The 27,626-nt window shown below is 48.6% G+C and overlaps 1 protein-coding gene across 4 annotated transcripts in view; it reads right to left on the bottom strand.

The window, feature by feature from the left end:
• flt1 (fms related receptor tyrosine kinase 1) overlaps positions 1 to 27,268 on the bottom strand; it is a 30,230-nt gene extending 2,962 nt beyond the window's left edge. Inside the window, exons 1-20 of one of the 4 annotated variants that reach the window (XM_076050284.1) lie at positions 26,780 to 27,268; positions 24,011 to 24,107; positions 23,289 to 23,494; positions 21,299 to 21,423; positions 18,178 to 18,343; positions 17,946 to 18,082; positions 17,661 to 17,832; positions 17,470 to 17,587; positions 16,734 to 16,903; positions 16,482 to 16,629; positions 6,350 to 6,473; positions 6,020 to 6,128; positions 4,641 to 4,931; positions 2,883 to 3,029; positions 2,663 to 2,794; positions 1,628 to 1,734; positions 1,414 to 1,549; positions 866 to 970; positions 686 to 799; positions 251 to 339 (exon numbers count right to left, since the gene is read on the bottom strand). In XM_076050284.1, coding sequence (XP_075906399.1) covers positions 251 to 339; positions 686 to 799; positions 866 to 970; positions 1,414 to 1,549; positions 1,628 to 1,734; positions 2,663 to 2,794; positions 2,883 to 3,029; positions 4,641 to 4,931; positions 6,020 to 6,128; positions 6,350 to 6,473; positions 16,482 to 16,629; positions 16,734 to 16,903; positions 17,470 to 17,587; positions 17,661 to 17,832; positions 17,946 to 18,082; positions 18,178 to 18,343; positions 21,299 to 21,423; positions 23,289 to 23,494; positions 24,011 to 24,107; positions 26,780 to 26,876 — 2,790 coding nt within the window. In that variant the 5' untranslated portion in view covers positions 26,877 to 27,268. Of the gene's footprint in view, positions 1 to 250; positions 340 to 685; positions 800 to 865; positions 971 to 1,413; positions 1,550 to 1,627; positions 1,735 to 2,662; positions 2,795 to 2,882; positions 3,030 to 4,640; positions 4,932 to 6,019; positions 6,129 to 6,349; positions 6,474 to 12,352; positions 14,244 to 16,481; positions 16,630 to 16,733; positions 16,904 to 17,469; positions 17,588 to 17,660; positions 17,833 to 17,945; positions 18,083 to 18,177; positions 18,344 to 21,298; positions 21,424 to 23,288; positions 23,495 to 24,010; positions 24,108 to 26,779 lie in introns of those variants that run through there. The other 3 variants (XM_076050285.1, XM_076050287.1, XM_076050286.1) reach the window with 3 other exon arrangements.
• Between the last annotated feature and the right edge of the window lie 358 nt (positions 27,269 to 27,626).

The following is a 27,626-nucleotide window of genomic DNA, read 5'->3' as shown; positions in this document are numbered from 1 at the left end:
TGCTCTGCGCTGTGAAACTGACCTAGTTCAGTTTGAGTTTAGAGAAGTGAGTGCTCTGTCCAAGAACAGATAAGATCTTCAATCTTTAAAAAGATTGCAGAAGTGGGTTGCTCGTGTGCACGATTAGAACTTGTGTGCAGCATCTACAGGAGCGCATTTAGTTTCATCCTGAGCTACATGGAAAAGGTGACACGGGACCGTGCAAACACGTGGCACATGCAAGGCACCGTGGACGATTCCGTGGGCTCACCGTGTCGCACACAAACACCTCCCTCTTGGTCTTCAGGAAGGTGGAGAGATTCCCATGGCAGCAGTACTCCACGATGACCATCAGAGGTCCTGCACGCACGCACACACACATACGTGCTAACACAAAGCTGTATGTCTGTTCACTAAGGCTCAATTTAAAGATTCTAAATGATACCCCTTTTCCATTATTTGTCATTGTACACTCCGGTAACCTCTCCAGAAAACTGAATAGTTTAGTCCTATGTTAAACAGTCGCTCCATGCTAAATAAAAAATGCTTTGTTGGACCTTCAATATGTTTGCAAAACGCAAGGAGTTTATTTGAATTACTGTTTGCTTTAAGCACACACCTTGTAAAAAAGTGGTGCAAGCAAAAGAGGTCGAGCGTGCACCACAGGCTAGCGTGAAGTGAATTTAAACCACGCCAAAACACACACCTCCAGCTTTTGTGCAGGCGCCCAGCAGGTTGACCACGTTCAGATGATGTCCGATGTGGTTCAGGATCTTGAGCTCAGTCATCAGAGCTTTGTGTTCACTGGCTGTAGCACCCTCTAGTGGACAAAAGAGGGTAAATGGGTTGCACATTGGGTCGATGGGGAAACCCTAAAATCTTGTACCTTTGAGCATCTTCACAGCCACCGTGCTGCAGCTCGGGCTGTTATCGATGCCAAACGCTGTCGCCTGTATCACTTTACCGAAAGCTCCGTGGCCAAGAGGTTTCCCTGGCAGCGAGAGACACAAGGTGGGGTTAAAATGACCAAGTACAACAGGGAAACGGACATCTGCACCCCAGTGGAGCTGCGTCGCTAGCAAACAAGCCGTCCTGGATATGAGATGGTGATAAGGGAAGGCTTCCATCTGAACCCAGATCCCTCCCTGACGGTAAGAGCTCATTAGCTCGCATCAACACAGATTCCACACCCCGCTGCCGGAGTCGATAAGCTTCTCCACAGACAACACAGATACACTGTCTGATTAATGGAATGAGTCACTCCCAATAATAGTCTGATAAGACTTATGAGAAAATCCTCGTATCCGTCACCATCGCAATACTTTTGCGCTCTCACCCATCCAGTTTCACCCCCCCGAGTGCTGAACAGGCCAGTTTTAATCATCCTTTATCGACTTCTTCTGTAATCTGAGAAAACAAAATGAAGAAATGCACCTAATTTGAGTCGCTCCCGGGGGAACTCCCACTGGCTGGGGTCATATTGCAGCCGCTCACACTGCTCCTCTACTGGCCCATCGCCAGTGTCCACGATGATTGACAGATATTCTGGCTTGTTGCGGGAGTTGTCAGACTTCAAATAAAAAGGTAAAGAAAATAAAACATTACAACAACATATTTTCCAAGCTATATGGGCTATATGATCACTCACCTGTCTGAGTTTGCGTATGAAGAGCGTGAGCAGGAACCAGAACAGTGTGGCCACCACACAGGTACAGGTGAGTGCGGGGATTTCCAGAAACGAGGCCTCTGAGGCTCCTGCACCCACAAACAAAACGCAAACACAGGCCTTGAATCAGATGCACGACACTTTATTATTGCAGCGATGCCAAAAATAAATCGATAAAAATAACTGGAGTGCAACTTTCACATCCAGATTCTAATAGCTTTCCAGTGAACGAGCAAGCGCTTCTTCCAAAACTTCTTTGTTTATGTGGTTTCGTCATCACTCTTGAGACAAACATCCTCCTTAAGTCTCAGTTCCATTAGCTACTGTAATAGGAAGAGGTAGAAACGTTCACCAGAATGCAGCGGTTTCAAGCGTGGGCAGGGCCACTGCAGAGGAAATAAAAATGGGAGACAGCTTCCTTCCTGACCGATCAGAACACAACAACAGGGACGGACACACACACACACACACACACACACACACACACAGGGGACCATGTTCAACACTTTTGGAGGGATCCTCTTCGAGAGTTTGTATTTTTCATATTTTCAATAAAGTTTTGTTTAAAAAAAAAACACTCGTGGAGGGGAACTATTAAGTTGCTAAACTAGTGGGTGCAGCAGAACCATGGAGGGTGTTGTGCTTCTTCACAAGATGTGTGTGTGTGTGTGTGTGTGTGAGAGAGAGAGAGAGAGAGAGATTTAAAGAGTGTACGTGCTCCACCATTAATTGATCAATGCTCGGCTGACAAAACTGATAACCGGATGTATCATGACCCAAGAGTCGCTGCAGCAGCGCCACACTCCTCCACGAATAAACACAACCTCGTGCGAAAACAATGCAACATCACACACCAGCCCACGTATGTCTGTACATCCAGACAAAACATCTATTTACAGAGCAGAGAACAATAGAGATCCAGACGTCACCATATAAGGAGGCGACCTGTCTTTGAGAAGAAGCACTAAAGCCCGTGGCAGCGGTTCTTCCGCCCAGCGCCGCTTGGCGGACCCTCACCGTTGACCCATATGTGGGCGGAGCTTTCCGCAGAACCCCTCTCATTGGTGGCCTGGCATGTGTACAGTCCCTGGTCCTCCCCCGTGATCCGATCGATGTGGAGGGTGCCGTCCTCAGCGGAGATCACGATGCCTGAGGACGTTAGAAGGGGAGAAGGGGGGTCAGGCTCCAGGGTTGAGTTACATCATGCGGCTGCATGAGGACGTACGAGGAGTCTCACCTGATCCCAGCGACAGAGCGCGTTCGTCCTTGTACCAGGTCACGGTGGGCGGTGGGATTCCTCGGGAGGGGCAGCGGAGAATCAGCGAGCTGCTCACGTTGACGGTGCAGTCGGTCAGATTCTGAAGCAGCGCCGGAGGCTCCAGAACTGGGAGGCGAATCAAACAGAACCAAAGCCTCTTAAAACAAAATAATAACTTGAACAATTAAGAATTAACCACGAAACCCAAATCGGTTCTGCAGAGTTCCTGCAGAAGTGTTTTCAGTGCCTCATGGGGAATAATGGGAATAAATCCAATCCAATTATAGTTTTTCGATATTTATAAAGTTAACATTTCAAGAACATGATTTCCAATCCAAATCCAACTGCGCAACAGGAGGCTGTTGAATCCTCAATGCTGCGAACCAACATGGTATGACAATTGCTATTTATAGAATTCATCTGAACTGTGATAAAATTGACCCTGTAACTTTTTTCCTTGACTCTCCCTCTTGGGCAATATCTCTTCTATGCAAGGGACTTTCTTTTTTTCTCCCACAGGAGCGGCCTTTGTCACAACCTCTGAGTCAGCTGACATTTGGGCTCTCTGGGGTCCGTAACCAACCCTGAAATACTCAGCAATACGACAAACGCGGATCTAAAAAAGCAACAACAATGCAACATTTCATCATGCTGGTGGAGCTTCGACACAATGGGGATGAATGCAGTTGTTTTTCGCTTACTTGTCAGGCTCTATATTTAGACCAGATGATTTCTTGCCCCCTGAATTTTTTTCTCACCATATGTTTACTCTTGTGGTTACCCTCTCCCTCTTATTTCGGCTGCCCCACTTCTGCCTCTCTGGTCACCCCGTTTCTCCAGCAATTCGCTTACGGAGGTCTTGAGGGAGGAAGTCGACGTGTCGAGCGCTGATTGTATGCAGAGCAGCAGTAAAAGACGCGGAGCAGAGTCACTTAAGCAAAGGCAACTGATTGTTGTTTCCACTATGCTCCTCCTGGACAACAATTGATGATTGTCTGCAGGGGCTGCGGGGCTCGGGGGCTGACAGTGTCTGATTGGCTGATTGTTTCTCCGGCCCCGTGTGGGGGCCTGTAAATGTGGCATTGTGGGAACTGCCATTGTGTGCTCTTCCTTCAGACAAGAGCTCATTCCCACGTGAAAGAGGTGCTGAGCTGGAGTGCAAGAGCAAAGGCAAGGTGGGGCCCCAGGAAGTCCAGCTAGGGGACCCAATATCCAAGCAGAGAGCCGACGCTCGTTTCTTTGTTTGTTTGTTTGCATTGGATTAAATGCAACTTATATGTGAACAAAAAGAGAAACAGGCAGTGTTTCGTCATAAAGTTGGGAAATAGATCACAACACAAGGGCCCACAATCAGGTTTTCAGCTCCATGGATTGATCGATGTTGAGAAGTGACCATGAAAAATGATATGGCTTGAGGCTTGAGGCAGAACACTTGACGTGAAATAGTTTAGTTGAGTAGAAATGACTAGTGGGAAGTATAATTTCAAAACACAAGAATCTGAGCAGCGCCAATTATGTATTTTTAAATACTTATTTCTCAGCCTCTCATCCTCCCTCTCCAGATTGATCACCACATTGCCAAATCATTTCCTGTGACTTTGGTGAAACCTCATTCGCTGGCTCGTTTTCGGGAAGTCTGCCCACAAATACCAGGAAAGTCATTGGCTTTGATTTCTTTTTTTTCTGCTGCAGAAGAGGAAGTTGAGTAAAATCCGAAGCTGTGACCGCGCCACTCACTTATGACGGCCACTTGCGTGTCCAAGTGCGTCTCCTTTCCGCTGACGCGGTGGCTGGCGGAGCACCTGTAGACCCCCGAGTGGCCGGCGGTCAGGTTGCTGATGGCCAGGGCCAGGAAGTTGGAGAACTCCCCTGGTGTGAGCCGGTGGCCGCTCAGCGCGCTTTCTGGGCGGTCGAGCCGCCGCCATGACAACGCCGCGTACAGGTGCCTGTTGGCCGCGCAGGTGAGATTGAGGTAGCCGCCCTCTCGGGGCTCCGGCCCCTGGATGACGCTGAAGCCTCCTGGGACGTCTGAGGGGGAAACAGAGAGGATATGGAGAGACGTGCTGGAAGGGGGGGGAGGGTGGACAAAATATAAACCTCAAGTGATCTTTGATGAATGAGCCATCTCTGTTTCTTGACTCGTGAGCCTACTTCCTGTCAGGTGCCTCAAACCAGGCGAGCTGATTGGCCCGAAAAACCCTGTTTTTTTTCTTCTTCTCTCTCTCTCAAAGCGTTGGCGACAATGTTGAATGGCCATTGTCGGTAAAAACAGCTAGTGGAATACAGTGAAAAGGCTTTTTATTTACTTTAGCCATCTGAAACTTCCCGTGGAAACGGCTCGAGAGTTTCCTGATGGCAGATAGTGTTTATCTTTCCCGAACACCCCAAGGCCTCCCGAAATAAAGCGGACCTGCCAGTCCAAGGAAGTGCACTGCACAGGGAAGTGAAACGATAAGAGGCCCAGGTTCCTGTTCCAGTCTTACTCACACACTTAGCACATACACACTCTAATGACACGCAAAATGAGACCAATCTGCACCCTAATCAAAAGCCTCACCTTGCACACTGTGTACCCAGCACTCTGCCAAAAACATTTCACCTACATAAACGTGTACGTGCGGCTCCTTTGGGGACCCGGCACTTATAACATCTGCGGAAGCTCCTCAAGTTTGCAAACAGGAAACAGAAAAAGAAAATATTCAGCAGTAAAAGGATTTTTTTTCCCTTTCATTTTTAAGGAAATATTATCAACCAGAACTCACTTTGCACTTTCACTCATGTCTAAAATTCTGTTGTTTAAGCAGTTTATTCGGTACTATTGACAACATAATCAGACTATATTTTGAAGAAAGTACGGCTGCGATTTTGGACAAAAATAAAATACTGATTTTCTTTTTCTCTCATATATACTGTAAATCCTCCTTGGGTTCAGTAAATTGTGTTGTGTGATGTCACCTTAATATCCTGGTCAACATTGCTTACTGATGCATTTAAACAGGAGCAACTCCACTAGTAACCGTGCATCATCGTGATCGCTGATTTTCTCTTCCAACTCCCCTTTTCTTTTTTCTCCCCTTTTTTGAATTGAATTCACAACATCTTTATCTTGGCATCACCTGTGACGTAGAAGTGGACATCCAGGTGGTCTGTGCCTGAAGGATTGGACGCGACGCAGCGGTAAATTCCCGACACCGAGGCCTTCGCTACCGTCAGGACCCCCACAGTCTGCAGAGAAACACAAACATCCACAGGACACACACCTCGTGAGCGCATGCCAGGGGTCAAGCGTGTGACCTTGGCCACTGATGGCGGCAATCGTATTTTGTAAAAGTGGTCAGACAATAGAATCTAGCTGTGCCGTAAGTTGAGTTGATGTGTTTTTCAGGAGCTGAAACAACAGCACAGCTTTGGAAAATGTGATCTAACCACATCAGCGCTGCTCTTACCTTCTTCTTCCCTTGGATCACTTCCTGTCTGTGTGCAACACTCAGGATGTGGTTGCTTGCGGACGTGGCGGGGACTCTTTCTGTCACAGCGCTCCACAGCGAGGAGGACGCTGGACACACACACCTTGAAGAGGGAAGAGGAGGAGGAGGAGGAGGAGGAGGACAGGGACTCAGCTGTGTTGACACAAGTCATTTTGCGCCGCCGCCAGGTGCGTGTGGGTGTGTGAACTCAGCTGCGCTCGGCGGGAGGACCACCAGAACATGAGGGACGATGTTTGATCACCGCCGCTTGATGCTGTCCGATTCACGCCCGACATCACCAAAACATTTTCATCAATAGCATCATGTCCTTTTATAATCTGCTGCCCCCCCCCCCCCCCAACCTCATGGCTGACAATGGTGCATCTCTGGTGTGCTATGTAATGCCGGATTGTTCTTCTGAGGAGGATGCAGAGGTGGTATAGTCATCCTGTAGATCGGCTTCCTTCCATTCTTCACAAATCATCCCACATTTCCAGGACAAGAGTTCCTGTCCCACTCAATAAGTCTCACAAGCATGAAACCATAGATTACCCAGTGGACAGGCTGTGGGAACTGGGGCGCCCGAAAGAAGAAAATCTTCTCTGGTTTACTGATAAGTTTTGGACGAATTGAAAATAATTGTCGGATTGTGTAGGACAGTGTTTCTCAAAGTGGGTGGCGCCCCACAGGGGGGGGCGCAGAGTCACGTCTGGGGGGGAAAACACCGGGCGGGAGGGAGACGGGGCGCCCAGGGGAACTAATGTTTTCACGGCGGAACTTTTTCCACGGCAGAACAATTAACAAAAAGTGTTCAGTAGGTTGTAGCGAAGAAAAACGCTGCTCAGGTACACAGGATGGACAAATATTTGACAGGGACGAAAAGAAGAATTCAGGAGTCCGGCGGTGGCCACTGTTCTTTGTTGTTGGCCACTTTTGGCTGTAGAATCGTTCCGCGAGTAGCTGCAGAACGATGGTGTCGACTTGAAGTGGGCTGTTCTATTTTTTTTCGCGGGCTGTGAGCGAAAAAGCCAAAGGACAATGAACAGTTTTCCAGCGCTGATAGAACGTAATCAAACACCTTTGCATCAGTACGTGATCTACGTACTACGCGACTGGCGCGATATTATGACTTAGCGCAACGCTCAACGTCATCCCGTGTGGCAGGTAGAAAATGTGATGTTGTCGCATGACTGATGTTGTTGATGTGGTCAATTTCATCAAAACAAGAGCCCTGAAAGCACGGCTATTCTCTGCACTTTGTGACGAGATGGGAGCACAACATGAAGCTGTGTTGTTTCACAGGGAAGCCAGGATGGTGGATGTTACAAAAGTGGTTTGCACAGCAGAAAAGTGAAAGGAGTATTCTGGTTTAAAAAGTAATGTTCAGGATTTGATGTCACAAAGAATGATTTGCTAAAGTTGTTTATTTGTACAAAACAAATGATTTCATAAATGAAGAAAAAAGAGAAATGAATGTGAAATGAATGTTCATGATAAAAAAAAAGAATGTTGGTTTTGATATCACATAAACTGGTGTTACAAAGGTAAAACATCATTTGCACATTTCTGTTGTTTCAGTGAATTTGAAGGGGGGGAGGGGGGGAGCGCATGAAAAATTTTCTTCCTCCAAGGTGGGGTGTGACAGAGAAAGTTTGAGAACCACTGCCCTAATGCCATGCAAGTCTATGGGGTCAAAAGTCAACTTTGTCCTAGAGACATGGGGCCACTTGCAGGTTCATTGGGATCCCTCAAGACACATCCATGTCAAATTTGGGGCTTCTAGACCATGAGGAACCCCGAAAACCTAATCCTAATTCCAGCAGTAACCCTAACCCTAACCCTAATTCCAGCCTTATCGCTAACCCTAATGCCATGCAAGTCTATGGGGTCAAAAGTCAACTTTGTCCTAGAGACATGGGGCCACTTGCAGGTTCATCGGGATCCCTCAAGACACAGCCACGTCAAATTTGGGGCTTCTAGCCCATGAAGAACCCTGAAACCCTAACTCCAGCTAACCCTAACCCTAACCCTAATTCCAGCCTTATCGCTAACCCTAATGCCATGCAAGTCTATGGGGTCAAAAGTCAACTTTGTCCTAGAGACATGGGGCCACTTGCAGGTTCATCGGGATCCCTCAAGACACAGCCATGTCAAATTTGGGGCTTCTAGCCCATGAGGAACACTGAAACCCTAACTCCAGCTAACCCTAACCCTAATTCCAGCCTTATCGCTAACCCTAATGCCATGCAAGTCTATGGGGTCAAAAGTCAACTTTGTCCTAGAGACATGGGGCCACTTGCAGGTTCATCGGGATCCCTCAAGACACAGCCACGTCAAATTTGGGGCTTCTAGCCCATGAAGAACCCTGAAACCCTAACTCCAGCTAACCCTAACCCTAACCCTAATTCCAGCCTTATCGCTAACCCTAATGCCATGCAAGTCTATGGGGTCAAAAGTCAACTTTGTCCTAGAGACATGGGGCCACTTGCAGGTTCATCGGGATGCCTCAAGACACAGCCATGTCAAATTTGGGGCTTCTAGCCCATGAGGAACCCTGAAACCCTAACTCGAGCTAACCCTAACCCTAATTCCAGCCTTATCGCTAACCCTAATGCCATGCAAGTCTATGGGGTCAAAAGTCAACTTTGTCCTAGAGACATGGGGCCACTTGCAGGTTCATCGGGATCCCTCAAGACACAGCCACGTCAAATTTGGGGCTTCTAGCCCATGAGGAACCCTGAAACCCTAACTCCAGCTAACCCTAACCCTAACCCTAATTCCAGCCTTATCGCTAACCCTAATGCCATGCAAGTCTATGGGGTCAAAAGTCAACTTTGTCCTAGAGACATGGGGCCACTTGCAGGTTCATTGGGATCCCTCAAGACACAGCCATGTCAAATTTGGGGCTTCTAGCCCATGAGGAACCTCGAAACCCTAACCCTAATTCCAGCAGTAACCCTAACCCTAACCCTAATTCCAGCCTTATCGCTAACCCTAATGCCATGCAAGTCTATGGGGTCAAAAGTCAACTTTGTCCTAGAGACATGGGGCCACTTGCAGGTTCATTGGGATCCCTCAAGACACAGCCATGTCAAATTTGGGGCTTCTAGACCATGAGGAACCCCGAAACCCTAACCCTAATTCCAGCAGTAACCCTAACCCTAACCCTAATTCCAGCCTTATCGCTAACCCTAATGCCATGCAAGTCTATGGGGTCAAAAGTCAACTTTGTCCTAGAGACATGGGGCCACTTGCAGGTTCATTGGGATCCCTCAAGACACAGCCACGTCAAATTTGGGGCTTCTAGCCCATGAGGAACCCTGAAACCCTAACTCCAGCTAACCCTAACCCTAACCCTAATTCCAGCCTTATCGCTAACCCTAATGCCATGCAAGTCTATGGGGTCAAAAGTCAACTTTGTCCTAGAGACATGGGGCCACTTGCAGGTTCATTGGGATCCCTCAAGACACAGCCATGTCAAATTTGGGGCTTCTAGACCATGAGGAACCTCGAAACCCTAACCCTAATTCCAGCAGTAACCCTAACCCTAACCCTAATTCCAGCCTTATCGCTAACCCTAATGCCATGCAAGTCTATGGGGTCAAAAGTCAACTTTGTCCTAGAGACATGGGGCCACTTGCAGGTTCATTGGGATCCCTCAAGACACAGCCATGTCAAATTTGGGGCTTCTAGACCATGAGGAACCCCGAAACCCTAATTCCAGCAGTAACCCTAACCCTAACCCTAATTCCAGCCTTATCGCTAACCCTAATGCCATGCAAGTCTATGGGGTCAAAAGTCAACTTTGTCCTAGAGACATGGGACCACTTGCAGGTTCATCGGGATCCCTCAAGACACAGCCATGTCAAATTTGGGGCTTCTAGACCATGAGGAACCTCGAAACCCTAACCCTAATTCCAGCAGTAACCCTAACCCTAACCCTAATTCCAGCCTTATCGCTAACCCTAATGCCATGCAAGTCTATGGGGTCAAAAGTCAACTTTGTCCTAGAGACATGGGGCCACTTGCAGGTTCATTGGGATCCCTCAAGACACAGCCACGTCAAATTTGGGGCTTCTAGCCCATGAGGAACCCCGAAACCCTAATTTCAGCTAACCCTAACCCTAATTCCAGCCTTATCGCTAACCCTAATGCCATGCAAGTCTATGGGGTCAAAAGTCAACTTTGTCCTAGAGACATGGGACCACTTGCAGGTTCATCGGGATCCCTCAAGACACAGCCATGTCAAATTTGGGGCTTCTAGCCCATGAGGAATCCCGAAACCCTAATTTCAGATAACCCTAACCCTAATTCCAGCCTTATCGCTAACCCTAATGCCATGCAAGTCTATGGGGTCAAAAGTCAACTTTGTCCTAGAGACATGGGACCACTTGCAGGTTCATCGGGATCCCTCAAGACACAGCCATGTCAAATTTGGGGCTTCTAGCCCATGAGGAATCCCGAAACCCTAATTTCAGATAACCCTAACCCTAATTCCAGCCTTATCGCTAACCCTAATGCCATGCAAGTCTATGGGGTCAAAAGTCAACTTTGTCCTAGAGACATGGGGCCACTTGCAGGTTCATTGGGATCCCTCAAGACACAGCCATGTCAAATTTAGGACTTCTAGCCCATGAGGAACCCCGAAACCCTAACCCTAATTCCAGCAGTAACCCTAACCCTAACCCTAATTCCAGCCTTATCGCTAACCCTAATGCCATGCAAGTCTATGGGGTCAAAAGTCAACTTTGTCCTAGAGACATGGGGCCACTTGCAGGTTCATTGGGATCCCTCAAGACACAGCCATGTCAAATTTGGGGCTTCTAGACCATGAGGAACCCCGAAACCCTAACCCTAATTAGACACAGCCACGTCAAATTTGGATTACATGGATAAGTGGAATACACAATGTAGTTCACTTTACCTCTTCATAGGTGATTACTATTCAATTTAAATCAGAATAAAGAGACAAATGTGCCTGAAAACAAAATTATTCCAATGGAGCAACTGCCCCATGTCCTAGTATATTTTATAAAACTCTTTTATAAGTTTTATAAAACTGGTTTTCATTCCTAGACAGGCATGACATGGATTTCTTTTTTATTTTATTTTGTGATTCTGTCCTGACGTCACAACTGACATCAGTCAAGGTGTGAGGAGGCTGGGTGGGGCCTCAGAAAACAAGATCAACACTGTTTGCAATACACTTTCTTACCAATAGATGGCACTAAACCTGTCACTCTGGATATCTATCCATCTATCTTTCCGTCATTATTCATGCATCCTCTGTCCTCCTCCCTTGTTAAACTGCACTTTCCACCGGGCTCATTGATCCTGTTTACAGTTGTGTCACTGCCCTCCCGTCTCTGTCCGTATCCTTCATTCGTCATTCTTCTCCGTCTGTCCTGAGCTCCTCCCTGGTCGGTTCCTCTTTACTGCCTGATTGCTCTTCCTCTTGGCATCCAGGCCTATAACGCGCTGATGACCCACCCCACACATGACCCCATAGGCCCTCGCACACGCACATGCACACACACACCCACACATACCCAAGCAGACGAACGTCTCATGAGCTGACTCTCCCACGCCACGCAGAAAAAAAGGAATTCACAGTCAGAAGTTATCTCTTTCACACAAGCACTGGGATGATGAGTTAGATGGGTGTGTGCGCAGAAGCGTGGTTAGAAACGGAAAACGCAAACACACACACCCACACACACGCACACAACACAGCCACATTCACACAGTGTATGTGTGTGCCTTCTAAAAAAAAAAGTTAAGCAGCATGAAAGTAAGAACAAACTGTCCACTTATGTATCTGCTGTGTGTGGATGCGGACGTGTGAGTGTGTATGGGTGGGTGGGTGGGAGGGTCATCTCCTGCCTTTCCCCCTCCTCTGTCCTGTTTGCCTGCTTAAAATACACTTTTACTGCTGCCCTTGTCCAGTGCTGTCTCAAACCCAAAAATAACCACGGAGCGGTGTAAACTAATACACAAATATGAGCAAAGTTTAATGCAAAAAAACAAAACAAAAACAACCAAAAACAAAACATAAACAACAACAACAACAACAACACCACCAACAACAAAAATGATATAACACTTCAGTACATCATAACAGAATTTTACAGAGTTGCCAGATATTGTCGTTCGTCATACGTAAGTTAGCTGTATAAAATTATTAAATATTTGATTCATATATTACTCATAGAACATCTGTATACAAGGAATGGAATCACATTGGGAATCACCCGTAGAATGACATGCAACACACATGCACGCACGCACGCACGCGCACACACACACACACACACACACAGACAGACACACACACACACACACACACATCACATGTACAGACGCACACATCAATGGACGTGGCTACAGCGTTCACGCCTCTGGCGCTCGCTCTCTGGTCGGTTCAACACTTTACATTTCAGATGTTTTATTTCTTCAATTCATTTCACTGTCCGTACAAGCGACACAATGGGGCTGTAACACTGACGCGGTTTCTTCTTCTTTTTTTTTTTTTTGACACAACAAGACATTTGGGCGATGGGTGGGAGGGTGGGGGAAGGGAGGTTGACACTGGACGACACAGGCTGACATGACATGACGAAGGGCAGTTGTAGTCTCTGGTCCGTGGAAGACGTCCCTACATGGTAGGTGTCTGCTAACCATCAGTCTTTCGGTCGAGAACTATCGGCATCCCATAGTGAGCCGCGCAAAAAAACTTGAAACTTGTCCCCTATCCCGTTTTCCCGCCCGCCCGTCCGTCCGTCCGTCTGTCCGTCCATGGTGAGCGTGTTCGAGCTTCTACCAGTGGCTTCAAAGAACAAAAAAAAAAGAAAAAAAAAAAAAGAAAGAATTGGGAACAGAAACTCACAGCTTTTGTGGATGTCAGACTCAGGTTGGGGCTTTTTGGGGGGACAGGCACGGTTCATGCACCCATTATAGTACCACTCTAGGACACAAAAACAAGCAAAAGCAGCTCCAGAAATGTGGCTGGCGGGTCGGTTGGATTGCACTTCTTCTGGCTCAAAAACGTCCGTGAAATGTACAAAGGCATCAGACTACACAGGCAGGGGTGACTCGGAGGAGGCGAGGGCTTAAAAATCAGGGGGAGGAGGGAATGTTAACTGGAATAAATAAATTAAAAGAAAAAAAATGGTAAATAATTCGTCCTTGTATCCAAAAGCGGTTTGTGTGGTTTGTTTTTCCTCTGTGCCTCCTCACCCTCACTGCTCAGCAGTGTGCCGGGGTCACCCTCTCCTCTTGAAATGTCACTTCTGAGCACAGGACGGTGACGTGGGATCACAGGTGGCGTCGCCGCAAGGTGGACGGAGGCGACGGCGGCGGAGGTTTCAGGAGCCGGTGGGAAGCGTTTGTCAAGGTGGACGTTGCTGTGTTGGTTTGGGAGGGCAGAGCTGGTGAGGGAAGGGGCTGGAGAGGTATATGTGTGTGTGCATGTGTGTGTGTGGGGAGTCGGGGGGGGGGGCAGAAGAACTAAGGGAAGGGGCGTGTGTGTGTGTGTGTGTGTGTGTGTGTGTGTGTGCTCTCAAGAATAGATCAAGCTCTTGAGGAAGCGGACTGTGCCACGTTTGAAGACGAAGGGACAATCACGCTGCTGGGAAGCGTCTCACGTCGGAGAGGAAGCCAAACAACGAGAGGAAAAGCGCTCTGATTTTTGCACAGGAAGCTCAACGCGCCTCCTGCCCGGGCCAGATAAGAGGGGCTGCGGTTCCCAGGGCCAGGCCCGGGAGCGGGCCCAGGACCTAGGCGCTTAAGGCCCCCCTGTCAGCCTGTCGGCCCGGCCCGGTCCACTTTCCCTGGGCCTCCTCCGGCTCGGCGTCAGGCTCGCGGTGCAGCCGGGCTGCAAAGAACAAGGGGCCTGGTGAGGTTCCAGCCAGAAAGTGGTCTAGAGAAACACACTGGAGACACCACACACACTGAACCAGAACAGAGGACCAGCGAGGAGGCAAATGGAATCTGCTGAATCGGCATTGCAATGCACTTTATTGCTTCCTATTTTCCTGTCACGGCTGCAGAGATCTTTCAGATTTTGCTTTTTTTTTTTTTGCATTAGTTGCATTATTTGGTGGCATATGAGCTTTTAATTCCAATATCACGCCTGAACTGAAAGGCTTAAAAAAATACAACTCCAAAAGTGAATTTTAGAGATGACAAATTTCTGGCATTTGACTCCAAAACTGCCACTGATCTCGATGCAGATTGCATGTGCCTCTTGTTGTAAACACAACCATCGCTCGGCCCTGCGCTGCAATGCATTGCTGTCAAAGCTGGAGATTTAGCTCTCGTGCGAATCGTCTAAATATAACACCTCCGTAGGACGGGGGCAAGGAAAAAAAAAAGAAGTTTGTACGTCATCCCCCGGACAGAACCCAGCCCTGAGATTAACATCAGGCACCCGAGGGCCCCGAAACGTGTTTTTGTGTACATTATCTCAGATGACACGAGGCAGAGCGGGGCAGAGATAGGACGGATGAAAACCAGCGGGGGGGGGGTCAAGGGTCAAGCAGGCGGATGATGTCAGCGCGGTCTCAGAGGGAGAATACAGTGTGGGCGGCTGCCGCGCCGCTCTCAGGTAATACTTAACCTCGCTGACTCGGTCAGAGGCAACACAATAAGTGTCTGACCTCCAAGAATAACTCAATCACCGTCGCTGCCAAGAGCCCGTTTGAACGCTCTCGCGTGCGTGTCTGTGTGTGCGAGTGTGTCTGTGTGTGTGCGAGTCGAGCGGCATCGAGCCGGCCCAGCCGGCCGCCCGTCCCTCGGCGGTGGCTGGGCCGGGCCGGGCCGGGCCTGGGCTGGGCCGGGCCTCGTTCTCATGAGAACTTTATATATAGTGTCTGTCAGATATAAGAAAAGGCATCACAGGATGCGGTGCGCAATCATAATAATAAACAGGCCTCTCAGGGCCGCGTCCTGAACGGGAAATTCATTAAATCATCGCGTTTGATTTGGGAAACCAACAAATTGTGACTGGGAGCACGGAACTGGCCCCTATTGAAGTGTGTTGTTTTTTCTCTGTCCTTTCAAGTCCCAGATACACTGTGTACTGTGTCTGTGAATGTATCAGGCACACACACACACACACACACACACACACAGACAGACAGACAGACAGACAGACAGACAGACAGACAGACAGACACACACACACACACACACAGAGGCTATGCATTTTTGCGCTCTTAAACAAACGACAAGCGAGCGACAACATGCAAACAGCGAAGCCATGAAACGTATGCAGACACGCACGCAAACAAACACACACGCACACATTTTCACACATCCCCCCCCCCGCTCACCCCCCAGCCCGCCTCACCCCCACCCCGCAACATGAAAGGCCCCCCGAAGTCATCTGTTCTGGTTGCAGAGAGGAAACTCTGTCTGAACACATGCTGATCTAGACAAAACATGTCTCCAAAAATCACAGGCGCACGGGTTCGCGCACGCACCCACACACACACACACACACACACACACACACACACACACACACACACACACACACACACACACACACACACACACACACACACGCACGCACGCACACACACAAAGCAAACAATACTGTTTGTGTTTGTTATGTCGCGGAAGTAATGTTATTGTTGTGCAAAAATATCAGCCCGTATCAATTCCTTATTGTTGTTGTTTGCTTGCGTTGTGTTTATTATTGTTAATAATCTCTTGATGTAACCATATCATCATTTTCACAGCATCGCCGTGGCAGAAGTGTCTCCGTGTCGGGACAAAGACTCGGGTCAGGCCCATAAAATACAGATTCGGCTGCAGTGCGAGGGTGTAGGGGAATATTGACCAGCTGCATTTACTGTCTAAACAGCAACTTGACTCTGGATTTAAACAAATATCAATCACAATTGATTGCAGATTATTTCTTTTGAGAAAAAAAAAACATTTTGACTTTGACTCATTCCAGTGTTATTTTTATCCATTCAGTGAAAATGGGAGTCTGAGTCATTTACTGCTCACTCCGGGCTGAGATTTATGTTTCCTTTTGTGTGTGTGTGTGTGTGTGTGTGTGTGTGTGCTGCATGCTCTGCGGCGCCCTCTCTGGGGTACTTACAGGCCTTGGGGTGGGCAGGGGCGCCAGAGCCACTTGATGTTTGGCGGCGGGACCCCGTGGGACGTGCAGTGAAGCGCTTGCCTGCTCCCCCGCGGTACCGGGCCGGACTCCCGCGACGACACGGCCTTCTCCCCGATTTGAGGAGCCACTGTCGCACAAACACACCCGCCACAAACGCACAATCCCAGTTACCACCGCTTCATCGCGTCTCTCACGTCGATTCCACCGACAAACTCTGTGTGCGTTCCTCACCGTTCACCACCAGCGTGAGCGTGAGATTCTGCTGCAGTCCGTGTTTGCGGATTCGCGCCAGCACCGTGTACTCGCCGGCGTCCTCCGCCGCCACGTCCCTGATCACCAGCGAGGTCCCGTCCATGTGGTACCTGGAGCACTGCTCCGCCGCCACCATCCCGTCCTTCAGCCTGTCGCCACAGGCAGCAAAAGTTATTGCAAAAAGAAGTTTGGATTGTTTCAAATAAAAAAAACGAGGTGACAAAACATGGGAGCAGAGGTGGGAAGTGGCAGTGGAAGTACAAATATTTCTTGTCACTTAAGGATCTTTGTTAGTTTTTCAGGTATCTGTACTTGAATTTGAAGATACAAATTTTGTTAAAAGTAATTCACTCATTATCATCAGTGCCTTTTCAGTACAGAGAAAGAAAAAACATGCAGAAAATGACATTGGTCGTTGTTGTTAAAAATGGAAACATGTACATAAATGTACATAACATGAAAAAAATCTTTCACTTTTTACTTTTGTACATTTCAGAACCTGTACTTTCTTCCTTTTATTTGACAAAAGAAGTTCAATCTGTACTTTTGCTCGAGTTTTTTTTTAGTACAGAAGGTGAATACTTTTGAAATCTCTGCATGTGAGGGTATTTTAACAGTGAGCTTTCATGGTGTGATACTCAGCTGCTTTCCCAAAAACCTTTGTCAATCCCCATTTCAAAGGAACAGGAACGGCATGACCGAAACAGATTCTTACCAGATGACTTCAGGGGGTGGGAACGCTCGCAGTTTGGGCGAGATCCTGAAAGCTTTTTGTCCCGCCTGCACTTCGATGACAGACCCGTGCTTGGGCTTGAGGCGGATGAACGGGCGATCTGCAATGGGAGGAGAAGTGAGTCAGAGTCCGGGAAGCTCTGCGGAGCGGCAGCTGACAACGAGGCTCCTCACCGTAGACGGCGACATTGACTTGCTTCTGCTTGGCGTTTTCCCCGCTGCTGACGTGGCACGTGTACGTGCCCCGGTCCGAGCGCTGGAGCCTGGGGACGGTCAGGATGTTGTAGAACAGCATGTGCGTGGAGTGTTTCACCAGCCTCTTGGAGGTGTAGCCGCTGTTGTTGATCTGCAAGTGAGCAGGCGACGTTTTTAGCATTCGACGACGAGCGTCTCTGAGAATCAGTTGAAATATCGGTTTGGAAAAAAAAATCGATGCATCTCGTTTGAAACGGGCCGGACCTTTCCGGGGTAGTCCCAGGTGATGTTGACCCTGGTGTTCAGCTCGCCGGTGGCAGTGCAGTTCAGCACCATCCTCTCCCCCTTCAGGGCCTGCATAGTATCGCTGCTGTTCAGGTACATGTCCAGGATGTTGCTCACTGGCGACAAAAAACGGGAAAGTTCAAATACACAGAATTCACCACAGAGACGTGAGTCAGGAAGGCGACTGGAGGAGACGCGCGTGGCTGCCGACCTGGTCTGTGCACAAAGTACTTGTCCGACTGGTGCGGGACGCCGTTGACGACCGTCTGGCAAAAGAAGAGGCCGATGTGCTCGAAGGTGGGCGTCTGGATGGTGAAGCCCTTTGTGCTGTCCCAGATGATGTTCCTCTGGTCGAGACTCAGATGTCTGTCTGGGTACTGCGGGGTTGACGGAGAAGGCGGAACGCTTAGGAAGGAGATCTGCAGCGATTGGCTAAATATATATATTTTGCGTTGAATTAAACTTGACCCTGAGTAGTAGTGCGTGAATGGTTCTTGGCTATGCATTAAATGTGATGCCAGTAACTTTGTTATCTCTGAGATCACGTCTTACATGTGTAACCTGTCTCTGTTTGTCTTGTGTCAACGGTAACATGGTATCCCCTCCATGACATATTGCATGTCCTTGTTGTTTTGTGATTTCTAAATGTGACTAAATGTGTAATTTTATCGTTATTTATTGGGGACTACGGATGGAATTTAGCGGCAAGCTAACACCGCTACATTTAGATGTTTGGAGTGCTCTGTATTGTGAACATGTCCATGGATGGACACTGTCCTGTCTAAATAATCAATAAAGAATGAAAAGAAAAAAAGGAAACGAAAAAAGAAAGGAAGAGATGCGTAAATTTAGAGGTCATTGCTGAGCTAAGCTAATGCTAGCAGCCCTCATGACCTCACAGCTGATTGGATCTTCTTTGGAGGTCATCAAAATGCAAAAGAAAGGGTAAAATGAAGCACTTTATTGAATATCTGATAGAGTTCCAAGGTGCTTTAAGGTTTTGGTTTTGGTTTTTTGGATGCGTGTCACAACCTGGCTGCATACGTCCTCCTGCACGCAATTAATCAGCCGCTGCCTGTGTTCTCACAAGGTTGCAAGTGCACTTGCAACCTTTTTGTTGTCTCACGGAAATGTTTACTTGGAGTTTCTACCACGCGACACGCTAAGCCTCCCCACCCACTCCCAGGGGAACAGGTGGACCCCGACCACAGCCGGCACCTCACGCACAATCAGACTTCCCCCTGCTGCTTCACCACCAGTGTGAACCGGCTGATCTCACCCCTCCCAGAGTGCAGTGAACCTTTTAGACGCCACTAAGCTCCTCCTCCGCTTCACCTCTGGAAATCACAGCTGACTCTTCCCACTTTTTTTTTTTTCCTTTTACCTCCTGATACAAAGTTCCATCACAGCCTTTCCAGAAAAAGGTGGAGGAATAGGTAGGAGGAGCAGGATATGGAGAAAAAAAAGAGACCATCTCCTTGCATCCTGCTCAAGACCGGACACAAGCATCTGGACCCAAACCTCCAGGTCGACCCCGTCATCCCAAACCCCCCCCCCCCCCACCGGGGTCACTTTCACACTCGGAGCGAGAGGAGCGGGAGCGCGCGGCGCCCTGGGTATTGTTCCCCGCGACAAAGGTCACGCTGGAGATCCAGGCAAAGTGCAAAATCCTTCCAGGAAAAAAACACTCCACAGGCAGGCGGCAGTCAGTGACGGTGGAGCGGATCCCTGGTTCCTGGTTCGCAGTCGCGCTGCGGGCGTAGAGGATGGAGAGGCTCGTTAAGGAAGAGGATGGAGCTAATTTTAGCGTAATTACCTTGGTGGCTCCAGCCGTGTGTGGCCACCCTCTCTTTGCTTTGGGACAGAAATATCATTTCTTTCTGAGCGGATTGACGTGCTTTTGCCGCCTGCCGAGGAGTCATCTTTTCCCTGGGATCGAAAATTCCCCCGTAGTTTTTTTTTTTTTTTCTTTCACATTCCAAGGACTGAGTCAAACGTATGAAATTCAATGAATCAAATGAATTTGGGTGGGTTGAAGCCTGCCTATCATTCCGACAATTCATTTTTCTGCGTCATGCCAAGCTTCCTCTCTGAGGCGTCGGGGCTTCTTTTCGGAATGGGTGCACTTGGCGGGCTGCTGCACTTTAAACAAAACCATCCTTCTTCTTTGATTCGTCCTTCGGCTTTACCTGCCAAACCATCCAGGCCACAGTGCTCCGGGGCAGGAATCTCGGCCGCTCTCACGACAACAAGATTCCCACAGTGACGCACGATGTTGAACGTTGAAGATGATTAAAGGGAACGGCAGCGCACTTTGATCCATTAGGGTCAACGGTAGCCATCTCTGCTTCCTCCTCCGTCCGCCCCCGCCCCGAGCCAACCACCAGCTGTTTTAGGCATCAGTGGCGGAGGGGAAGTCGGCGGGCAGAATTGTTGAGCAGAGGGCAAGATGTGGGAAATGGCACTGGACGGAGGCCAGCGGGGCACGGCCGTCGCCACGTCCTGTCTCCAGAGGCTGAGAGCAGCGCCAACAGGACACCGCGGGCGCCGCTCGTTTGGAGAGACTTTTGTCAAGAAGCGGGCTCCTCTGATTGGAGGATACAGTCGTGAAGGTGATTTTGCTTGTTCGCGTGGACCCAGCAACGGGCGCGAGCGGCATTTCCCTGACGGTTTGCCGCGAAATGAGAGCGATATTTCTACAATTTGGAAGCATTTTGCGTTTTGGAGCAGCTATTAGAAGTGAACTGGTCACGTGACCCCGTACGTCACGTCCGCTGACGTGTAAATGCGAATAAAGTGTTTCCATGACACTTTTGCGATATAACTCTATATGGATACGTCCGGAAAACCACCTGATGTTTTTCCATGACCAGTTTCTGATTGCGATATTTAGGTGTTGCGCAATTCTAGGTGTCATGGTAACGCAGCTACCATGCAGAGACAGTGTACACACACACACACACACGCACGCACGACCCTTCCCCTCCATCACTTGCCACTTTCCAGACCTTCACTCAGCACCCAAGCGGCAGCACTCACAAACACATCCGCACACACTTTCACACATATCCGCCGACGGACGCAAAACAAACGGACACACACACACACGCACACACGCGCACACGCGCACACACACCATCGCGCAAAGGCTTTGCCAAGTCCTGAGAACAATGTGGCAAACGATCCAACTGGAGCCCTGCTGAGGTGGCGACACGCAGGGGGACCGCGGTGTTGGATGCGCAGAAGATAAAAATTAAAAAAAAAAAAATCTAAATTTCAAAGATGAGCAGCTTTTGAAGTGGAACTCTGTGTGTTTCAATTTCCGCACTCACCTTGACCAGCGCGGCGGTGATGTTGGGGTGGGTGACCTTGCAGGGGATGACCAGCGCCTGCTTCTTCTTCATGTACAACACGTCTGGGCTCATACGTTGAGGCTCCACAAATGGCTGCTGGCTGTCTGAAACCCAAAACACTGCGGTCAGGGACCCCCAAAAAAGGACGACTGTAAAATCCATCCATCCATCCATCCATGCATCCATCCATCCATGAATCCATCCATCCCCTGCACACATAAGCTTTGCAGTTATTACACTCAGTCAGGTACAACCTGTGAGTTTAGGTGTGGAAAAATTCATGTAACATGTTTCTAAGTTCTTCATTGACAAATACTGGTTGGCTGTTCAAATGTGGTGGCAAGCACAGCAGCACATATTTATATTCCACTCTCCAAGCTATAGAAATAATGGGAAATCTGGCCAGGAATTTGCCCTTCGTGACAACAGGTAAAGCTGGAGTGCATACATTTAATGGATTAAAGTAAGCAATAAAGTTAGAAAGTGTTCTGAACAGCTACACAATAATGATCAGAGTGATCTTACGAAGATAAAAAGTGTAGGTCCTGAACTCGACTCCCTCGGGTGAATGGGGAAATATTTCCTGCGGTCACCTTCGGCGACCTGACCCTTTAATTTGCCGCACAATCGAAAGGGGGAAAACAATCCCGATGCCCCGGCGCGCGCACACAAACACAAAACACACATCCAAGAATCAATCTCATCGATAAACAAAAACAAACAGACGCACACTCCCAAGCATACACGCCCATACACTCAATACCCATTCAGCCAACGGCTGCCTGCAGTCAACAACAAACACGCAGATTGTTTAGACGCAATCAAACGGCCTCTCTGTCCTTTCGCTCTCTGTTGCCGCCGCCGTCGCTCGCCAGGTTCGAAGTGGCCAACCCCCTCCCCCCCCCCCCAACTCCCCTCCTTTGCGCTGTTTTAAAAGTGTGGGTGTTGCTCGCTCACATTGTTTGCTACCGTGGGGGTGTTATTCAAGGAAAGCAAATCTCTGAACATTTGAACAAAAGTACCCCAAGGACTGAGGCTTCCTCCTTTCGCTTTGATTCCTAATCGAGGACTCGAAGGCGATGGAGGAGGGAGGCCACGGCTCCCAAACAAGGCAGAGCTGCCGGGCGGTCAAAAAGCTCTGGACGCTTAATGGCCACGGTGACCTGAGCGAATGATGGCCCTCCAGGGTCCTGTTGGCCAAACAGTAGCATGCCCCTGTAACCCTGGACCTCCGGCGCGGGCGTCACTCGTCCTCCAGGACAGAGAGGAGCCGCCCGGCCCGGCCCGGCCCGGCCAGACGTGGTGCCTCCTCTTCCCCTGGATACCACTCAGCTACCGGCCTTCCTTAGTCTTATCCCCACCCAGCTTCCCCCCCACCACCTTCCTCAAACATTTCCACACATCTCCTCCGCCGCCACCTCGCAGAGACGACCGCAGCGTCATCCCGCCCCCCCTCCCTCCCCCCGCCGACCCCCCCGAGCACAGGATGCTTCGAGCGAGGCTGAGGCGAGCAGATAAGGCCGATGCCCTGGGAAACTCTGCCCGGGCCCCGGGGCCTTTTTTTTTTTTTTTTTCAGCGGGGCCGATCTATTCCTGGCCTTGAGGTAGCATGTAAACGAAAGTATATTTAGACAACTGGGGAGGTGGAGGGGGTGGCGGCTGAGAAAAGAGAGACGGGGGAACAGGGGGTGTGGGGGGTGGGGGGGGGGGTGAAACTGTGCCAGAGTCATCTAGAAGGATGTGTCGCTGGGACAAACACTGTTTAGATATAATTGGCTCTTGGCATTGGTCTGTATTTAGCACCAATCCGCATCCTGTTTGACCTGCGGACGTAAACAATGAGCCCCGAGCGGGTGAAGGATTGTGGGCTTTCTCATTGAGAGCCAGGAGGGGAGCCACACTTGAAAGGCGGGCCGCCAGGGACAGAAAAGAACAAGAACAAGAACAGGCCGGGTTCCCTTAGGCTTACCTGTGACATAGACGTAGACGGAGGTCTCTCTCCGGGTCCGGTGCCGGTACCTGCAGCTGTACTGGCCCGTGTGTTGCGCCTCGCTGCGTCTCACCGTCAACACGCTGCAGTGCTGCTGCTGCGTGCGGCCGCAGCGAGACTCCTGCCACTGCACCTGGTCTGGGGCCACGCCGGCCGGGACGGCCCAGGACAGCTCCCAGCGACCCCTGGCCGGTTAGAGGTCAAATGTTGGAGTTGGTCACGATAGATGACAGTGTCAAGGCTTCACCTCCACTTATGAATCCAGACTTGTAGACAAGTCAAGTGGCAAGCAAATGATCTTACAAAGGATTATTCGGTTCAGTTAACCAGAGTTGCTCTGTTTTTTTCAAAATTTGTCAAAGCAAGAAGTTGAACTTGTACGACAAAACAAAATGTAGGTTTGATCCATTTTTATTAAACAATATAAGTAAAAGTCGTTCACCTTTTATCATTTTGCAGGTTGATTCTGAATTTGAAGTCACACTAACTCGAGATCCATCAGACTGGAGCCGACATGCTGCTTTTAGACTTTAGTTTCAGATGCTCTGAATGACGCTAGTATGTCTTCACTTTCACGATTGCTTGATTTAAATTGTTAAATTCAACACATTCGTGTTTCAGGGTCACGTTTACGTTGGTTGCCTCACCCTGCATGAGCTCCAGATGTCACTGGCTGTGGATTGGATCTACATGAAACTCACCTGCAGCTGAGCCTGAGTGTCTGCTTGGCGTCCAGGACCAGCTGCTGCGACGTCACATCCAGAGTGGGCACGCTGTACTTCCCCTTGTGATCTTTGCCTGCCGAGGTCAGAGGAGAGGATGCACACGCGTGAGCGCGGTCGTGTCATGTCATGAAGCAACTGCAGGTCTGTGTCATTGAATGGGACGTCGAAAACATGATTGTTGTGTTTTGAGCCAACTCAAGGATGTACCAAGGCAATAACGCAACGATTGCATCGGAGAAATAAAAAAGTGCCGCATAGTTTCCCTGTGAGATAACAGGGGGCCCCACTCGTGTTTGCTGGTTACAAAGTGGACTAAAGTGGATGCTGGACTCTTTGATTGCCGAGGCTAATCTTAGGTCCTCGGTCCAGCCCGAGGTATCTTTGACCCACCTCACATCTCTGTGGGCCTCCTGCCAACGCGCGGGGAAATGCGTAAGCAGTGTCCCGCTTGTTTATCAAACAGACGCACCGCTCCGCTGCATCGCAGGGGTTTATTAATGAGAGGTAAAGACAAGCGTCTGTCCGCCCGTTCCTTCCTGCTACCTTGCAGCGGAAACGCGCTCCAGGGAAGTCCGTCTCTCACCCTGACAGAGCGTCCGCGACGCGCTCCCTGCACGAATGTCGCAGCCGCCCTCTGGAGCGGCCGCAGCGGCTCCAATCTGACGCCACGCTGCCAGGGAGTTTATCACTGACTGTCCAATAGCACTGTCCATTGTCGGCGTCATTGCTCCCAGTGGATGCCCCATTGAGAAGATCTGACATTACTCACGCCGCTACCACTTCCTATACTATTTCCTTGGATTCCTGCGCGAGAGCTGGCAAGAAAGGAGAGACGCACGTGGCAGATTGAGGAGAGACACGACAGGAAAGAAAGTTCGACGGGCCTTCTGGGGCCTATTCAACTGTGGAAATGTATCATTTCCACTTTATTATCTCAGAGTTTCAGGAGTTTACCGAAATAGAAGCCATGCTTTCTAGAAAGTTTTTATGTGGGATGAAAAAAAAAAAAAAAAAAAAAACACTGAAAGGAAAAAAATGTAATTTATCCACTATGCGTTTCATTTTTCCGCAGTAGCCCCCCCCCAAAAAAATGAAGAGATTTCCAGAGGAAGACAAATGCAAGTGCAGAACAGGAATGTGACCACATTGCTCCCGCCTTTGTCTAATTCCAGCTCAATTAGACTCCCCTCTCCTTGTAGCCCCGTGAAGGACACGGGGTGAAGATAACGGATGGATTGACCGACTGAAGACGTTCTCACCCCAAGACCTTTTAGGAATTAATCTCTGTTTATCTTGGGAGCCTCCGGATGAGTAAAAATTGTTTCCAGGGAATCGGCACACGCCCACCACTTCCAGAGTCTTATGAGATTTCAGGCAGCAACTGAGCCAAATAAATGCCTGAAATGGCTAACCACACCATGCAAAATTACAACAATGGAAAATATTTGCGCAAGCTACTATTTTCAACTGAACACATTCAGTGGAAAAAATTTGTTGTGTGGCAATAACACAAAATAGTGTATAATTAGTCATTTTGCCCTGTTGATAAAAGGGGTCAGGTAAAAATATTGCCAGATAACTTTCAAAGACACGGTTGCCTCAAAAACTTAAAAAAAACAACTAAAAATAATAGGGATTAAAATATATCATGGTCAGACAACAAGATTGGCATTTAAACAAAAGAATTATAAAGAATGTTATCACAAAATTGATTTATTAATCATTTGAAATGTGATGGGTGTTATTGATTTTTATAACTAAACTTAAATGATGCTCTAAATGATTGCAAAAGAAGCCTTTAATGAACTTTGCCTGCATTCAAAATTCAAATTGATGAGAAAAATTCTAAAAAACTGTATCATAAATTGAAAGGTTGCTGGACAAAAATGATATATTGTCTGTTTGGGTTCAAATGGTTTTATAAACTGAAATTAATCCGTACTTGCAGCACAAAAAAAAATAAATTGTAAATTTATTAAACTGTATTTACAACTCATTTTTTCTTTACATTACTTTGACTATCTTTGTTTGAGCACTATTTCTTTTTTCGCAGATCAGCAAGGAAACGCGCCGGGGGAAGCAGCAATTAAGACGGATTAACCCTGGCCGCTGCTCCGGGGATGTTGCTCTCCAAGAGGGCCGTGAACCACCGTCCGCTTCTGTCAGAAGTTTCATTTGGCAAACTCATCAGGGTCAGGAAACAACGCCCTGCCTGCGCCCATTCAGCCGTGGCCAAGAGAAAACGCGTTTCCAAACAAATGTCCCGCAGGATGGAGTTTACCCCCCCAACCCCCCGCCCGCCAGCAGCGGGCTGAGGGGGTTCACAGACCCAGGCACGCGACACCACCGGCCGATTCACTGATCCATAAATAATCATCCGCAGCACAATATTTTTTTAAAAAGGTGCAGTTTTGCATCATTTAAAAAAACAAAGCAAAAGCAAAAAAAAAGAAATAAATAATCTTTCGTTTTGTTTTGTTTTGTTTTTTTTTTTTTAGAACTAAAGAAATAAAGAATCAAACTAAACCAAAGAACTAGGAGTCAACGGTCTATCGCCGCTGTCGTGCGTAAAATGTGTTTTTCTGCAGAATGTGACGACCAATCTGTCCGCACTTGTGAACATTTTCAAAGTTTTAGACATTTCCCAACACCTAGATGGCAAACAAACAAACAAACAAAAAAAAGACTTTGAAAAGAGAGTGAAAGGTGCGCACTCTGTGCATTAAATGCAACCCAACTACTCACCGTTCGCAGAAGCACCGTACAATCCACACAGCACGCAGAGGAGGATGGATTTCATCATCTTCAGTGTGTCCGATTCAGCGAGTGGCTTCTCAAGCATAAACCATGAATGGAGTTGTATTCCTGCTTGTTTGTTTTTATGCGAGCGTGGTTTTTTTTTCTCTCTCTCTTTCTTCCTCCCTGCACTCCAGACTCAAAGCCACTCGGCGCCCTTGACTGCAGCGGTGGTCGGCGCTGGTGGTCAGCGGATTACAGATGTTCGGTTTCCTGAGGGGAGCTGCGGGAGATCACGCAACAGGACACGGCGCTTGAACTCCGAAGCAACTTTTTCCCATCGTTTTGGAAAGTGGCGCCGATTTATACAGTTCCCACAGTGCGACCACCGGATATCGGACTTCCGTGACGGCCCCAGACACACCCACTGTGCGTAAAAGTAGCCCCGCTGGAAGTGAAGCTATTGTGGCGAGGCGACAAACACACGCTCGACACAAAACTGTTGACTGGTGCTTTAAAAAAAAAAAAAAAAAAGAAAAAAAAAAAGAAAGAAAGAAAGGAAGAAAATCCGCTACATTTCATTCTGTATTGTTTCCCCCCACGAGTAGTTTGCATGCTAATGTTGGTTCGAAAGCAGATGTGCGTCGCACGCCAACCGTGGTGATGCGCGCAGGGTGTGTTCAGCACACTGACTGGCAGGGAGGGGGTGGGAGTGTGGGTGCAGGGGTTCGAGATGAACGGCACGTACGCTGAAGAAGTCCTCATCATAGTGACGAATGCGTCACAGTTTTTTTGAATGAGAACAGTCATCTATAAATGTCAAGGAAAGTTGTGCAACTAAATCAAAAGTACCTCA

This window comes from Nelusetta ayraudi, unplaced genomic scaffold, assembly GCF_046127955.1.
Source record: "Nelusetta ayraudi isolate G7.1 ecotype Tasmania unplaced genomic scaffold, CSIRO-AGI_Nayr_v1 ptg000127l, whole genome shotgun sequence".
Taxonomy (NCBI): domain Eukaryota; kingdom Metazoa; phylum Chordata; class Actinopteri; order Tetraodontiformes; family Monacanthidae; genus Nelusetta; species Nelusetta ayraudi.
This window is presented reverse-complemented; position numbering and strand designations above follow the sequence as displayed.